The sequence below is a fragment of the Hylobates moloch genome, unplaced genomic scaffold (genome assembly GCF_009828535.3).
Source record: "Hylobates moloch isolate HMO894 unplaced genomic scaffold, HMol_V3 SCAFFOLD_6, whole genome shotgun sequence".
NCBI classification, from domain to species: Eukaryota; Metazoa; Chordata; class Mammalia; order Primates; family Hylobatidae; genus Hylobates; species Hylobates moloch.
The window spans coordinates 92,345,975-92,362,854 of record NW_026652281.1 but is presented as its reverse complement, the minus strand read 5'-3'; the positions used below and the strand labels follow the sequence as shown (position 1 = coordinate 92,362,854).

Below are 16,880 nucleotides of genomic sequence, written 5' to 3'. Positions count from 1 at the left end.
TCAAGCAATCCTCCCACAGCCACTGGAGTAGCTGGGATCACAGACGTGTGCTATCATGCTTAGCTAATTTTTTGCATTTTTTGTAAAGATGGGGTCTCACTATGTTGCCTGAGCTGATCTTGAATTCCTGGGCTCAAGTGAACTTCCTGCATCAGCCTCCCAAAGTGTTAGGATCACAGGTGTGAGCCACCATGCCCAGCCCTCTTGCCCTCATCTGTATACATCTACATTTTGGTTAATTTTCTTACCCTCTTCCGGGACTCTTCAATGGCAGACAGCAGGGCATTGTCCTTCTCATTCTTCAGGAAGCCCTATAAATGGGGGAAAAATTAACACAACTTAAAATTAACTTTCAAAAAATCAAAAGTATACTGCAGGACAAACAATAACCATAATGATATCTACTACGCTACCTACACCTCACAAAACTCTCCCAACTTGAAAACATCAACATAGATGACTTTTACAGATGTTTCTTAGTTTCTTCCATTCTGGGAGCACATGATGATTGTTAGAAAGTAAAGTCCCCACGAAACAACAGTGTGGGGTTCTATATCCCATAAACGTGTAAAAAGTGGAAAGTCAAGACTGTCCTTCAAAATTCCTAAATGGCTCATATTGCAGATACAGCCTTGGTGATGGAGCTAGTGACAGTTCCTCTAACTGTTCCTTAGTCTATATTTCTCTGTTGGTTTAATTTCTTCCTAACATTGATGACATCATCATTGCCCACTTGTCTATGTGCTTTTCACTTGTTGGCCAATATCTGGGAAATTCTAAAAATCCTTTCTTTACACATTTCTTCCAGCGTTTTGCCATGTGCACGCTCTGTTTCAGGTTTGATGATGTCCACTGCTCGTTTAATATAGGTGAGGTGAAAAGACAGCCTATAAGTCTAGTTTAACACAAACAGGTTAAATGCCTGCAAAATGCAACTACACAGTAACACAATGGCCAAAAGGACAGGCTTTGAAATTTGACAGTTTCAAATCCTAGTGCCTCCATTTACTACTAGTAGCAGGACTTTAGCCAGGTCGCCCAAACTCCCTAAACCTCAGCTTACTTGTTTGTAAAAAAAATAAGATAATGTAATCAAGTTATTGACCCAAGGCTCAATACATGTAGCTCTATTATTAGAATCGATTAGATTTAGATTTGTTGGTGACTTCCATTAGTGAAAGAGATACCCAAGATGACCTCTTTGCTGCTGTTCATTGTCCTTATTTGCTTCAGCCGAGATCCGACAGGAAAAGGGCTGAGACATTATTCTGACAGCCACAGTTGCAGACAGACAGTCAGATATACAGAGTGCACTTCCCTGCCAACACCTTGCTCTTCATACAAGGGGGCAGTTTCTTTTCCATAGCCTGGGCTGGTGGGGGGCTGAGTAGGAACAAGGAAGACGACCCATCAATTAACATGTAAAGATCAAAATCTTAGTTGTAATATGAAGAACTCAAGTTACCTTACACATCAGATCCACCTATACTCCAATGCAAAGTACAAGCATGTCACTACTGGTGCATTTATACATGTCTAAAATCGCTCTGTCACCCAGGCTGGAGTGCAGTGGCACAATCTCGGCTCACTGTAAACTCTGCCTCCTAGGTTCAAGCGATCCTCCTGCCTCAGCCTCCTAAGTAGCTGGGATTACAAGTGTGCACCACCACACCCGGCTAGTTTTTGTATTTTTAGTAGAGACAGGGTTTCACCATGCTGGCCATGATGAGGCCAACATGTTGGCTCGACCGCAAGTGATCTGCCTCCCAAAGTGCTGAGATTACCGGTGTAAGCGATCGCACCCAGCCTCATGTTTTTGCTTTTTTTTTTTTTGAGATGGAGTCTCGCTCTGTTGCCAGGCTGGAGTGCAGAGGCGCCATCTCTGCTCACTGCAACCTCTGCCTCCTGGGTTCAAGCGATTATCCTGCCTCAGCCTCCTGAGTAACTGGGACTACAGGCGCGTGCCACCACCCCCAGCTAATTTTTGTATTCTTAGTAGATATGGGGTTTCACCATGTTGGCCAGGATGATCTCGATCTCTTGACCTTGTGATCCAACCGCCTTGGCCTCCCCCAAAGTGCTAGGATTACAGGTGTGAACCACCACGCCCAGCTCTGTTTTTGCTTTTTAAAGAAACTTTGGGAAAATGTAATACAAAGTAGAATTTGGCAAAAGTTTTTAAAATGACAAGCTAAATTAAAACACAACCGTTTTCTTGCATTGGAAACTTACTGTCATGGTTAATTAGTTTTTGATCATTTTATAATTTAACAACTGTAATGTTTTAGTATATAGTCATGCATCACTTAATAACAGGGATAAATTCAGAGAAAGGCTCCTACTAGACGATTTCATCATTGTGTGAACATCATAGAATATACTTACACAAATCTAGATGGTATAGCCTATTACACCAAGCTGCATATGGTTTAACTTGTTGCTCCCAGGCTATCAACCTGTATAGCATGTTACTGTACTGAATACTACAGGCAACTATAACACAATGGTAAGTATCTGTGTATCTAATTATAGACAAGGTACAATAAAAATATGGTATTGTAATCTTATGGGACCACTGTTGTATATTTGGGTCTGTCCTTGACCAAAACATCATTATGTGGCACATTAGTGTATTCTGTTCAGTCTTTTTAAGAAGGTGGGGGAGGCAGGTTGGGAGGCAGGATAATATTGGGGATGTACATTTAAATAAAACATCACTAATTATAGATTTCCCAGATTCCTTACATATTGGCCTATGTCTCCCCAACACGTGCTGTCACACCCCAAAAACCTGGGCAGTGCACTCGGATGGACAGGAACAATGACCAGCAGCCAGGAAATAGTTCCCTCTTAAAGACTCCACGGCCAAGCACGGTGGCTCACGCCTGTAACCCCAGCACTTTGGGAGGCCAAGGCAGGTGGATCACTTGAGGTCAGGAGTTCGAGACCATCCTGGCCAACATGGTGAAACCCTGGCACTATTAAAAATACAAAAATTAGCCAGCCGTGGTGGCGGGCACCTATAATCCCAGCTACACGAGAGGCTAAGGCAGGAGAACCGCTTGAACCAGGGAGGCAGAGTTTGCAGTGAGCTGAGATCATGCCACTGCACTCCAGCCTGGGTGACAGAGACTCCATCTCAAAAAATAAAAATAAAAAGACTCCTCCAGCACAGCCTCTCAGGCAGCTCTGAGGACACAACACGAAGACTCTCAAATACATATACTGATAACTGGGGTAGGATGGGGAATGGCATCGGGTCATTTGCCTAATAATGTAATGACATCAATAAACCAGAGCACATAAAGCTAGGAACCCACATGGTTCATTCAGAAGGGGGCAGCTTGTCACCACCTATGTGCTTTTGGCTATCACGGGGGACCCAGACACAAAACAATGGCAGATTTTAATGGGCCTTGTTTGTATCTTTCACAGCAAATGATTATGTCAAGTCAACAAACCTTTAGTATAAACACATTTTCATTAGTGGTCTCCAATGTAGCTAAAGCTAAAGGCTTTAGTGTCACAGTTTACAAACAAAGCTATGAAACTATTATCAATGACTAATGCTCCCAAACAATGAGTAGGCATGGATTGTGCTCTGTGGCACCTTTTTGTGGCTGCCGATATGCTGCTGATTGTCCAAACAAGCTACGTTTGGGGGTAGTGGAGGGGGGGGATTACCACTGCCTCACAAAGCCTGGTCTAATATTTTCTTTTTGGTTGTGGGGAGGGGAGGGACCTGGGTTAAGTCTGGTGTTCTGTCATATTCCTTCTCTGGGTTTCTTTTGTTCTTCCCAGTCAATAATGACCAGCCTATCCCATTCTTTCTTTTCTTTTTTTTGAGACGGAGTCTCGCTCTGTCGCCCAGGCTGGAGTGCAATGGCGCAATCTCGGCTTACTGCAAGCTCCGCCTCCTGGGTTCAGTCCATTCTCCTGCCTCAGCCTCCCGAGTTGCTGGGACTACAGGTGCCTGCAACCACGCCCGGCTAATTTTTTGTATTTTTAGTAGAGACGGGGTTTCACCATGTTAGCTAGGATGGTCTCGATCTCCTGACCTCATGATCTGCCCGCCTCGGCCTCCCAAAGTGCTGGGATTACAGGTGTGAGCCACTGCACACGGCCTATCCCATTCTTTTAATGACACCCATGTTCACATCTCTCTCTCTCTCTCTCTGTCACACACACACTTACAACACAAATGCAAAGCAATGACCACATGTGTTGAAAAGCAAAATAATATTCTGTAAGAAATGCTATTTCCAAATTTCTGAGAGATGAAATTTCAAGTAAGAATGAAACAGAAGAAAAAAAAGACATTATTGCTTTGAGATAGATTACTCTGGTCTTTAAAATATTTACTATAAAGCTACATTTTACAACTCTCAATAAATTAAATGAAGCATGTGTGTGTGATTCAAACCTCACCCACATATAAACAAAGACCATTAACCATTACATACTTAAAAAACTGGGCTCTAAGCACAAACTGAGCCCACAAAATAGATTTTGAATTTTAATTTTTCATCCTTTCTTCCTTTCTAAAATGAAGTGCTAAATAGGTTATATATCATATTTTATTTTAAAAAACACATGTGGTCTTTTTCAAAATATTTTTTAAAATAATAACATATCTATCTATCTATCTATCTATCTATCTATCTATCTATCTATCTATCTATCTATGTATCTGTCTATTTATCTATCTACCTATCTATCTATCTGGAGACGGAATCTCGCTCTGCCACCCAGGCTAGAGTGCAGTGGCATAATCTCAGCTCACTGCACCTCTGCCTCCTGGGTTCAAGCGATTCTTCTGCCTCCTCAGCCTCCTGAGTAGCTGGGACTACAGGCAAACGCCACCACACCCAGCTAATTTTTGTCTTTTTAGTAGATACAGGGTGTCACGATATTGGTCAGGCTGGTCGCGAACTCCTGACGTCGTGATCTGCCTGCCTCAGCCTCCCAAAGTATAAAACAGTAATTTATACATCAGAATACTGCTGGGATCTGTGTGCCATCTAGTGGCAGTTAGTTGCTTTCAAATAACCCACACCTCAAGGAAAAGTAACAGCCCACTGGAATTAAAGAACTAAAAAGTTGGGCAGAATCATACCTGCCTCAGTCCAGGTCCCCCACAGATCTCCTGACTTCCCTTTCCTACCCATGTGTTTCCTTTCTCTCCAGACTGCTTCTCCTGTGAGACGCCTCTCATGCCTCACCCAGGAGATGTACTTGTATAGCTTATGGGAAAATGAGTTCTCTGGAGAAGGGAGCTGGAATGTGAAGGATGAATTGGCTCCCTGCCACTGAGATGCCCCCTGGGCACAGAAAAGGCCCAACAGTTCACCTCCCACTGGTAGATGCCAGCATCTAATGATGACCCTCAGAGCTCCCCATCACTACTATTCCTTCATTCCCATCAACAAGCACTTATAATTGCTCACAGTCCCCATCTGATCCTTCTGCTGTGGGTCAGCTCAATAAAGAACACCCCCCAAAACATCTGCAGGCCAACTAGGTAAACTAACTCCTGACTTCCCCATCTGTGTACTGCTCCTCACTGCCAGGGTGCTGAAACAGACCCTTGCCTAACTGGCTCCTCAAATGTGTTTTGGTTTCCAGCTTTCTATAACACATAATAGCCATCATTCAGGAAGCAATTAAGGGCCAGACACTGCTCTAGGCAATTCAAAGACATTATTGCTAATCCTTTAACAATATGAAAGAACAGACATGATCATCCCACTTTCCCCTACCCCCAACCCCCGCCCCATTTTACAGGTAAGAAGCTGAGATTTCCAAATTTAACTAACTTCAGCAAGAATTCCCGACCGGGAAGAGGCAGAGGCAACATTCAAACACAGTTCCGGCTCTCAAGACCAACCATTTCTGAGATACTTAGGGAAGAGTAAACCTCTTAACAGCAAAAATAAAGAAAAAATTTCTCTCTCTAAAAGGATGGAACCTAGGAGGAGAGTAAAATTTCCTTAAATTTGTTTTCATCATCAGGCTACCCTTTACGTTGAGGCTCAGAGAATACTTATGGCATACTAATAATAGCTAACACTTAAATGGTGATTATTTTGTGCCAGGTATAATTGTGTTACACACATCTGGTTCTAGCCCTCATTTTTAACCCAAAGCTACTGTCTCTCAATACTACTTAACTGGATCATACTTTGAAGTATATCCTTAATAGAGATTTAAAAGTTGAGTGAGCTGTACAAAATGGTTTCTTGAGCCTCTACCAATTTAAAAGCTCTGTGGGGTTCTATGTCCAGATGACCCAGTTCATACGTAGCAAAGTTCAGACTCAGAACCCAAATTTTGTGACCCCTTGTTTTCCCTTTTCCACTCTCCATGCTATCTCTCATCATAGCAAATCAAGGTGAGATAAACTGATATTTTATGTTTGCACATTTATTTCTCCCCCTCCCACTATACATTACATAGGAAAGAAATGAAACAACAAATGTCAAGTTTTTGGCATTCCTTTAGAACAGTGGTTTTCAAAATATGAGTCAGAACTCATAACTGGATCATGAAATGAACCAGTTTTTTGTTTGGTTGGTTGGTTTTTGTTTTCTGTTTTTTAAGAGATGGGGTCTCACCCTGTTGCCCAGGCTGGAGACAAGTGGCACAATCACAGCTCACTGCAGCCTCAAACTCCTGTGCTCAAGTGATCCTCCCACCTAAGTCTCCGGAGTAGCTGGGATTATACATTCTTGCCACATCTGGCCCAATCAGCATTTTTTAATAAAATAAATGCAACAGAGATATGTGGTATGGGTATTGTTTTGTGAAACTTTTGTTTCAATTATATATGTGTGATTGTATGTGTGTATGAGTCACACAGTCTAAAAGCTTGAACTCATTGCTTTAGAGGTCAACACCATAGTGTTCCAAAATAGTGCTACTATTATTGTTGTGGAACAATAAATGCCACACATCTGCCCAAGCAGTATCTCCAGTCATGTGTTCCATCTTTGACAGAGAAAGTGCTTCGCTGCCTTGCAATGTATCTGGCAAAGAACAACCCAGAACGTAACATCGAGGTTAACTTGATTCTCCTAAGGAACGTGTAGTCACATCTCAAGGACCTGGCAGCCAAGGTGGCTCTTAAATGGCTCAGGTCAAGAAAGGCATGAAACCGCCTTATTTTTAACTATCATGCAGACTCTGGGTTTCAGAATACATAAGGCAGCTAATTCCTACTGTAGAAAAAGGGAGCAAGCAAAAGGATGTTTGTTTTTGCCAAATGGCCAAATAAATTCTCTTGGCTTATTTGTTCTCAAAAGTGAAAACTACATAAATAAGTCTTTGTGAAAAAAAAAATTCAGTATCCACCTTAGCCAGGAAAGTCATATGGCAAAAAAGTGCTCACATTGGTTCTTTCACAGTTCTGTCCTTCCTACCTATAGCAGATAAGTGACTGGACAGTTGGACAGTTACATAGAGTCTGAATTGATGAACATACAAATTTCCTGTTAAAATAAATAAACAAGAGTCTAATTTGGGCTTACAAAGCAATAGTCATGTTTTCATGGCCTTCAAAACACAAGAAACTATCTCATGTCTCTTTCCATTAAACAGACCAACCAGCAATCCACCATATCAAAATGTAAAAGTGAGGCATCTACAGCAGGCTGGACATTTACCAGAAGGTATCTGGTATGACACAAAAATAGGTGCCAGGTGCTACAAAAATCATGTATCATCTCTCATTTTAATATGTACAATACATACAAATTGATAGGAAATCTGTAGCCAACATTCCAAATCAAAATAACATCAACACAAAATGAGCAGCGGCATCAGGAATGGTCATTGTTGTTGAAATACCATTGCTAAGACACAAGCAACAGCTAGAAAGCAATGAAGGAGGAAATAAAATATAATAAAGCAGTTAAAAATTAATCAATAAAGGATCTGCTCCAAGATAAAACAAGAATTCCAATAAGTATTGGAATACTATTAAGCATTCGGTTAGTACTGAAGTTAGTACTTTAGTTAGTGCAATGGAGAAGTATCCACATTCTAAGAAGACAGGAATGTAAGTTGTACCATTACTTTGCTTCAGCTCATTCTAAGTAAAATACTCCCTGAACCTCTCCCAAACCTTCTTGCCAATTTCTTAACAAACGAAATGACCTCTTCTAAAAACTTCTCTTGGATAAAATTAGTACAAAGATAAAAAACTACTTATGGAGAAAATGAGGAAGGATGAAATAAGATACTGTTTTCAGATGAGCACAACAGAAATCCTACCAGTACCTGGAGAGCCTCTGGGCTTATCAGATGGTGTGGACTCGCTTTTCATTAGCTCCCTTTTGTGGTGACTACACGGAGAGCGCCTCAAGGATTTTTTCAAGTGCAAAGAGATGTTCATTACTGATAAAGCTCAGAAAATGAACAGAGAAATTTTTAAATTTGAGCAGTTTCAATATTTGGGTGAACTTCCATAAGGGTTTATAGCATGTTTGATTATTTCATTAGACCACTATTACTGCAATAAAATAAGAATACATAAAACGTCAGCTTACAAGGCCCATGAAAAACTGAATTTCCTTCTGCAAGGAATACAGACTGAATAGCAAAAGTCCAGGCTTTATTCTCCAACTCAGATATTTAAAGTCCCACTGCTTGTTTTTTTGTTTTGTTTTGTTTTGAGATGGAGTTTTGCTCTTGTTGCCCAGGCTGGAGTGCAGTGGCACCATCTCGGCTCACTGCAACCTCTGCCTCCTGGGTTCAAGCAATTCTCCTGCCTCAGCCTCCTGAGTAGCTGGGATTACAGGCGCACGCCACCACACCTAGCTACTTTTTTGTATTTTTAGTAGTGACAGGTTTTCATCATGTTGGCCAGGCTGGTCTCAAACTCCTGACCTTAGGTGATCCACCTGCCTCGGCCTCCCAAAGTACAAGAATTACAGGCGTGAGCCACTGCACCTGGCCCCACTGCTTGTTTTCTACAAAAATTTTAATACTTTAAATTGTTCACAGATTGCATATATAACTTCAAAAATAACCCTGCAGAAAGCAGTGCTAAGTGGGCAGAGCTGACATTTGCCAACTGTAATATGTTTTTAATGCCGTTATATGATTTCTTGCTGTGCATTTATGCAAAAGCCTAGCTGCTCTCATTCAGCAGGTGGCAGCAGACGCTGTACTGTGGAGTTCCACCATTTGCCAGCTCAGCAGATCCACCACTGCTGCAGGCAGCTCTGGAGCCACAGGTGGCAGACCTTGGCGATATAACATGGCACTGTGTGGGCACCAGGCCATCTGTCACTGTCAGACTGCTGGGTCCCATTTTGTACATGGTTTCTGCTATTGGGCTAAAAAAAGGTTCACACAATTATGTGATGGATTTGTGTCCATTAAAGCAAAACAAATTACTTGCCCCCATGATTTAAATTGGTTTTCAGAATGGTCTATAAATTCTCACAGGTTAAAGAGAATTGAATGTGCATAAGGTGATTCAAAACCTGACAACACATGGCACTGGGTAATGCCTCCTCCTGGACCAGCAAAGGGCTTTACAGGCAACACTTTAGCCCAAGTGTGCTGGCATGCTTGGTCCCTTCAGGGGCATGCCATTACAGCTGTGATATAACTCCATCTGCACCTTTGCCTTCTGGGAAAGCCACAGGCCTTAGAGACACTAATGTAAGTCTATCCAAATGCCTTTTGCAGACCCTACCTACTACCACCCGTCCACCTCCCAAAACAGAAAAAAAAAATTATCATGGAACAAAAACCCAACTTCAGAGATTTCAGCATCGGGTAAAAAAAAATAAAATAAAATAAGAGGTGGACTCACTATGACCCAGAGGGGAAAGCTACAGGGAAAGTCATCTGCAATAATGGGGAATGCCATTCCTGTGGTGGGGTACTGAGGAGACCAGAGATGCATGACACATCTCCCTTGTCAACACAATGTAGGCACATAACGACTAGATGGCTCTTCTGATACCTACACCACGGTATCAAGCTGGGGCTGCTTAGCGCATCTGTTGCTACACTTGGGGAGGAAGGCCAAGGTTAAGGGCATTCCTATGATGGCCATTTAAATCTCCGTGCTACTGCTGCAAAGCCAGTTCTGCCCCTTTTAGGGGCCCTGAGGCATTTCTGTTATTTGCACTTCTCTCTCTGGTTATCCCAGGAAGCAGTCCTTTCAGCTCAGTTATTGAAGGGCTCTGAGACTCTGTATGGAGTGGAAACAAGTTAAGGGCATAATATAAATGAATAAAATGATAAATGATGGCCACCCAGGCACTAATGGAAAAAATGCTTCTCAGCAGAACCTCCCTCTTCTCCAAAATCCAGTAAAGCCCTATGCTACCCTTTTAGGGTTGTAGAAGCAACTTTCCTTTGGAGGTCACAAGAGGGATAGGGAGAGGAATTGACTGCTCTGTACTGCTACTTTACTACCTCCAGAAAATCAGGCCAGAGCCCGTGTCCTAGTGAGAAGGGCCGTGATGCAGCAGGATGTGCCAGGCTGTGGTGGAAGGACCTCTGCTGGCCATCCTCTCTCTCCTCCCCTGGGAGGGTAGGGGAAGCAGGACCGACAGAAGTCCAGTGGGGGAGGGACAGCAGCCAGCCAACTGCTGTCAGACTGCTGAGGTAACCCCAGCAGAGAAAGCAGGGATAACTGTGAGCATTTTATCCCCTTCCTGCAACCACTCCAAAAAGGTTAGGGCTAAACTTTGGAGACACAAGAAAAGAGAGGATTCGGAGGAGAAAATGGCTCAATCTAGCTTCGCAAATGGAATATTAACAGTGTGTCACAGTATGTCTGGCTTCAAAGAACAGCAGCAGAGCCCTCTCCTCATCCAAGGTATAAATAGATCTAAAAAATATTAATCTCATAGTCATGCTAAGGTGATGGGAAAGATAAGATAAGGAAGATACATTCAGGGATGATAAAAAATGTTTCAATGTCTTTAGGGAACTGATTTCCACCTTGGAAATGGATTAATCCACATCCAAAGGACTCTGGATGCTAAAACTGCACTGCAGTATAAAATGGGAATGCACCAATAATGGCCTTTATCATGACCAGCATTCCTTCCCGCAGCTCCCGAAATCCACCCTACAAGAACCCACTAAAGCAATTCTTTACTATTTACAGCACACACAAAGATCCCCAGCTTTGTCATATCTAGTGTCTTTTTCCCTTTGGAAAAAACAAACAAAAGCAAGATTTGGGGGCCATGAGCAGGAAAGGATAGCAGAGGGTGTGTCTCGCAGTCAGTCAGGTAGGAGCTGAGCAGCTTTGCCAGGCTGATTTCTACAGCGCTCAGGATTAAGCCTCCAGTTCTACTTAGAAAGCACAAGGAGCGCTGTTAGTCAGGACAATGTTTGGGAACCAAGTCTCACATTTCCCTGCTGGTACACGGTGTCAGTCATTTACACTGCAGTCGAAAATCACAGCTCCTCCTGCTATGCAGCAATGCTTATGCTGATGGGATTGGAGCACCAATCATCACAGATCTGTCACAGAAAAGGGAGCTCTGCTTTTGCTGCAGTTTCTTCTTATTCAGACATTCTTTCTTCAAAAATGGATTTGTTTGGAGACTACTAAAACAAACAGACCTTCCCTTTTGTAATTTCACGTTCTCTTAAATGGAATTCATCAAGGTATTCCTTTGTTAACAGTATTGGTGATTTCACCCTCTCTAAAACCTTAATTAAGTCTGGAAACATTGTGACTTTACCCTGTCAGAGCTGAGGAATACTGCAGAATGCAACACTCACCATTGTCACCACAGGTATGGAAAACATGAAACACTGCTTAGCTGGAGTGGCAAGTACAGGCAACAGAAAGAGAGATGGTAAGACCATTATTCAAATACAAATTGCCTGAAACTGACAGGGAGCTAAAACCTTTCACCTAGCTCATCCTTACTGGGAGGAGAAGAGGAGACTCTGCCCTGCAGGACCCCTCACACCTAGAGTTAAAGAGGTCGTGACCCGCTGAAAGGACATGTCAGAATGCTTGGCTCCATCCTAGCTTATAGCACATGAATGTAACAACTCTGCCCAACCCAGGAGACTTCACCTTTCATGCTGAGCCAACACAATGGACCCAAAAGCTCAACTTGCAAGATAGAGTTTATTTTTAAATGTTTGTTTATAAATGCTTATCATCTTCAACACAGGCCCAGGAAGACTCCAAGCACAGCTCAGAAAGTAATTTCTGGCACAGCTGAAAAGGAACATCTCTGTGAGTTAGGTTGCTAAGGCAAAGACAAGACAGACTTTGCTGAAAGCTCAATCCATTAGATCAATCAGTCACCAGCAAGCTGGCAGAGAAAGAAATGGAGTCAGATGCAGACAGAGACACAGCGCAGCACAGATTCAGATTAGGAGTCAGGTGGTCCAGATTTAGGGCAAAATCGACTGCTTTCCAGATGTATGACCTTGAGAAAGTTATTTAACTGCAGTTAAGCCTTTCTTTACTTAACTATAACATGAGCTGATTGCACTAAACCCTAAGGCCAGCACCAGAACTCCAACTTCATGAGAGGTGGGAACAGGTGAGAAATCAATACTGTCATTACCACTATGACTATTGTTCACGTGCAAAATAATCCATACCTTGAACCACAAAAGAAAGAAAATAAGCTTTGTTTTTGAAGGTGGCCAAAATATATATTTTATATATAAAATAACTAAAACCCACAAAGAGCTAGAATGAAAACCAGAGACAAATAACATAGTTTCGTAGGAATGTTACTTCACCTCACCATAAAGGAGAAGCATACTGTCCTTTGTTTTCTAAAAATTCACCCTATGTTGGAAGGAGTAAATTTTTATGCTAAAAAAGAAAAAGAAAGCATAAGGCAAGGCATTTCAGAAGTATTAATACACAGTACTTTAAATTCTATTTTAACCATACTTGCCATCAATTTCTTAGAAGGAACATTTGAAGCCATCTACATATAAGTGCTAATTAAATCTTTACTTTGAAAATCTCAAAATTTTTATCTTCTAACAATAAAAAGTGGCTGTAAATAGGCAAGGCAGTGCTCCTAAAGGTGTCTTCAAACTTAATTTAAAGAAAATAATTCGTGCGGTCCACCCCTTACCACAGTGTTCCTGGTGACGCCATTTTACTCCTTCCTCTCTGCCATCTTAGCACCACGGAATGTTTCCTAGCGAGCTAGCTGACATGCTTGCTTATCCACATTATGGTACTGCCAGAGCAGTCAAAGGTTTGATACAAAAACATTTTTTGTTGCAAAAAGAACCAATCCCTGACTCTTCACTATCAGCCAGGCTAAAATTTCATGAGAAAACTGAAGTTTCCAGATTGAAGAGGTTCAGGAATCCCCTACAAGTACCAGAAAGGAGAGCCTCTTCCAAGCAGCCAAACTTGAGTAGACCATGGTGGAGGCAAAGAAAACAGGAAGAAACTGGGTCTCTCCTACCTCCCCCAGGGTACTTAATACCTAGCCTTATTATAAAGCCAGCAAAAGGAAAAAAGACCAGGATCTTCAACCAAGTTTTACTGTAAAAATTTCAAAGGGAGGCTTTGTGACACCCCGTGTCATCCAACCAAACATTTTATGCAAGCAAATCTGCAGTTAAAATGGAGTTCTAATTTGCTGACCTAAAACTCTTTCATTTCAAGGTGCAAGCCTCATAAAAACCAAGGGAAAAGAATCCCTTTGCATTCTACCATATATTTAAACATGTTAAATGCTGTCCCCATAATTAAAAAATTATGCTGAGATCTAGGCTCTTATTCTGTAAGTTAATATTTGCGCCACAGATTTATGGATCTTGTAGGATTCTAACCAGGGCTTACAACAACTGAACCTTCCTATGTCAATGAAAAGGCTGATGTGAAGAAAATCATTTTCTCCCTAGTTTCCAACATCTATTAATTAGAGAAGACAGCACTCGGTGAGTAGGATAAACAGGAGCTAGTGCAACAAGAGCTAGAAGAACAGCTGGCTTTATAAATTTGATATCAAGTTAAAAGGATTCTCAGATACCCAGTTCTGTGAAGCTTCAACTCCTGAAACAGCTAATAAAGCATGTTGAGCAAATTCTTCATGGTAAAGTTTACTATAAAATACACGCACTATAAATTCTTCAGTGTTTAAAAGATAAAAATTCTTCAGCCTTTAAATAAAACACAAATCAAAGTTAAAATCCACTTGTTTCCTCTTAGTAACAGTATAAAGGAACAAAGAAATAAGCCGGGTCAAATCCAATTAATTTTAAGAATCAAGATTTATAAGCTTACAATTACAAACAAGAGTTTTACACAAGCAGCTTTGAAGTCACAACTATTAATTAAGTAGAAGGCACTAAAAATTATCCCCATGAGTGAGAGTGAAAGCCTCAATCTATTGATCTTTGAAAACAAAAATCTTGTTTTGTCAAAACATTTGTTTCCTGTGTATTTTAATCAGCTATTATAGGTCATTAACCCGGAAGCATTTTCATAAAAAACAAGAGCAAAAACAGGACACTAAAATTAAAATCCAGCAATTCTTTTCAGGAATGGAAAACAGACTGCTTTTAAAAGACAGTGAAAAGAAACCTGAACTCTTTTAAATTTACCATATTCAGATTTCTTTTTCCTCTCAAGTGTCATTTCCATTCATGACTAGTGATAAATTCATACTTCTCATTAACTTAAATTACTGATGAATAATTTAAATCATGTGATAAAATCACTCACAAAACCTATATTTTAAGTATATATATCACACCTGGTTTTTGAGAAATACATAACAAAAAAAAAATCCAAGAACCTCTGCGCTACACTTTTCATATTTGCAGCGTTCATTTAAAAGTCTATTTTGCACATTCAACCAAAAGCAAATTTTCAACCTCTCCCCGCTATATGAGTACAAGAAATACTTACTGTAGACAAAAGAATTCCATTTTCTTTCTGGGAATAGTCTCCACCTTCCTAAAGAACTCTTCTATACAATGTGCAAATTCATTTTCTTAGTTTTACAGTAACAAAGCTCCTGTGCCATGGAACCTAATGCAAATGAAATGGCCTTGCAGCTGCCTTCAGAATACAGCTCACCTCGACCATGATACAGCTAATTGTTAAAAATGGTGGCTGAGACATTTTCCATACATTAAATTAAGGAGCTCTGATGAAGGCGCTGGCATCCACCCACTTCAGACAAAGGAAAATAATTTGCAACTGTACCAAGGCATGGATAATTGAGTCATCTCCCATACAGGGTCAGTGTTAGAGGTTTCCTCCATCTTTACAAAATGCAAACCACATCTCATTGTCTCATCTCAGAAATCGATTCTTTGCAATGCTGCACTGGGTCAGAGTTTCAAAGGAATTTTAGTCATGGGTAAATCCAGAACTCCAATGCCAAGAGGAGCCGAATTCTCACAGTTCCTCTCCCTCTGCTGAGCAGCTCTCCTCTATTCCCCAATTGACAGCTCCTCAAGTCTTCCTATTATTAAGAGTAAAGAAAGTCCCCACACCTCCAAAGGGAAATAAACCCCTCAACTAGGATGAACAATTTCCAAGTACATGCTTCGGAAAGAGGTCCAGACCCCACAGGTCCCACAATACAAATACATTCCTTAGGATAAAAAGCCATATGCATCATCATATTTTGTTGTTGCTTTTAAGGGAAGGCAACAAACAAGCTGCTTTTTAATGCCGAATTAAATGTATCTTTGATATTAATCAAGGTATTAAAAGTATTGCAGGCAACATTTATAATTCTATCACCCTCCAGATAATGCTTACATGACTTAGGAAGTTTTCATTTCACTTACACAAATCATATTCTCTAGCCAAAAATTTGAAATATACTTAAAAAACTCCTATCATCTCTTTTGAGGCTGAATTTAAGAAATAAAAAAGAACCACCTCAATTTAAATTGCCAATATTTAGTAAATACTTAGGAATCCTCCTCTTTAGTGTTACTGTTTAATTCTTCTCATTTCAAGCCTTATGCTAAAACATTTCCTGGGAGATAGTTCAAAAAATCTCTAATAGTACTTTTTCTCTAATCACCAAATATAAAGGACTGAATTCCTAAAGAATCCTACACACACACACACACACACACACACACACACACACACACACCATACACACAAACACACACACACACACTCACTCACTCTCACCTGCAATCCCAAAGAAAGATCTGGTTTTAGCAAATAAAATAAATTCTATTTTCATATTCCACCTCATACAAGAATTCTGCACTTCACATGTATCTCCTTTAAAAATCCTAAAGACCACACTACTTGCTACTTAAAGAAGTTCACAAAAATCCCAATAACCAACTATTTAAATATTTAAGCAAATGCTGCCCCACCCATTTTTAAAAGAAAAATATTAGAATGGCAAGATACAAATCTGAACAATTCTCAGAAGAATCAAGTACTTCTTCTATCAAATGAGTTAACTGCTTCCAAATTTACCTCAAATTTTCAAACAAACCAAGACCTTGTCTTTCAGAGGCACTGCAACAACATGCTGCCACTCTATTTACCAGGGTGCATTTGTCTTAATTTCTTTACAAAACACGGGCAATCCTACCTGCAGCTCTTAAATTTAAGGAGTTACAGAACGGTCGATGCTGTCGATCACTGCAGCTCTTCCATACCTTCTTATATGAGATGAGCTCTGTCGGAACCAGTGCTCAAGTTTTTCCCACCCCAAACTGCCTGAATTGAGGGATGGGGGTGGGGAGAAGGATAGAGAGAAGAGAAAAAGAGAGAAAGAAGAAAAAGGAAAAGAACAACCCCTCTGCAAGTGCTGATGTGACTGAAGCACTAAAGAGTCAAATTAAACAATGAGATTGCAGGGTCCCTTTAAAAAGGGTGCACTGCAGCCCCCGGAGCACAGCATCACCATTCGTTG

General features: G+C 40.9%; 1 protein-coding gene across 4 annotated transcripts in view; it reads right to left on the bottom strand.

Annotated features, from left to right (window-relative positions):
• Positions 1 to 16,880, bottom strand: part of NUP93 (nucleoporin 93) — a 118,444-nt gene that overhangs the window by 51,128 nt on the left and 50,436 nt on the right. For 3 of the 4 annotated variants that reach the window (XM_032157399.2, XM_058441016.1, XM_058441017.1), the window contains one exon: positions 249 to 311. In XM_032157399.2, coding sequence (XP_032013290.1) covers positions 249 to 311 — 63 coding nt within the window. Of the gene's footprint in view, positions 1 to 248; positions 312 to 16,556; positions 16,767 to 16,880 lie in introns of those variants that run through there. The other variant, XM_032157400.2, reaches the window with a different exon arrangement.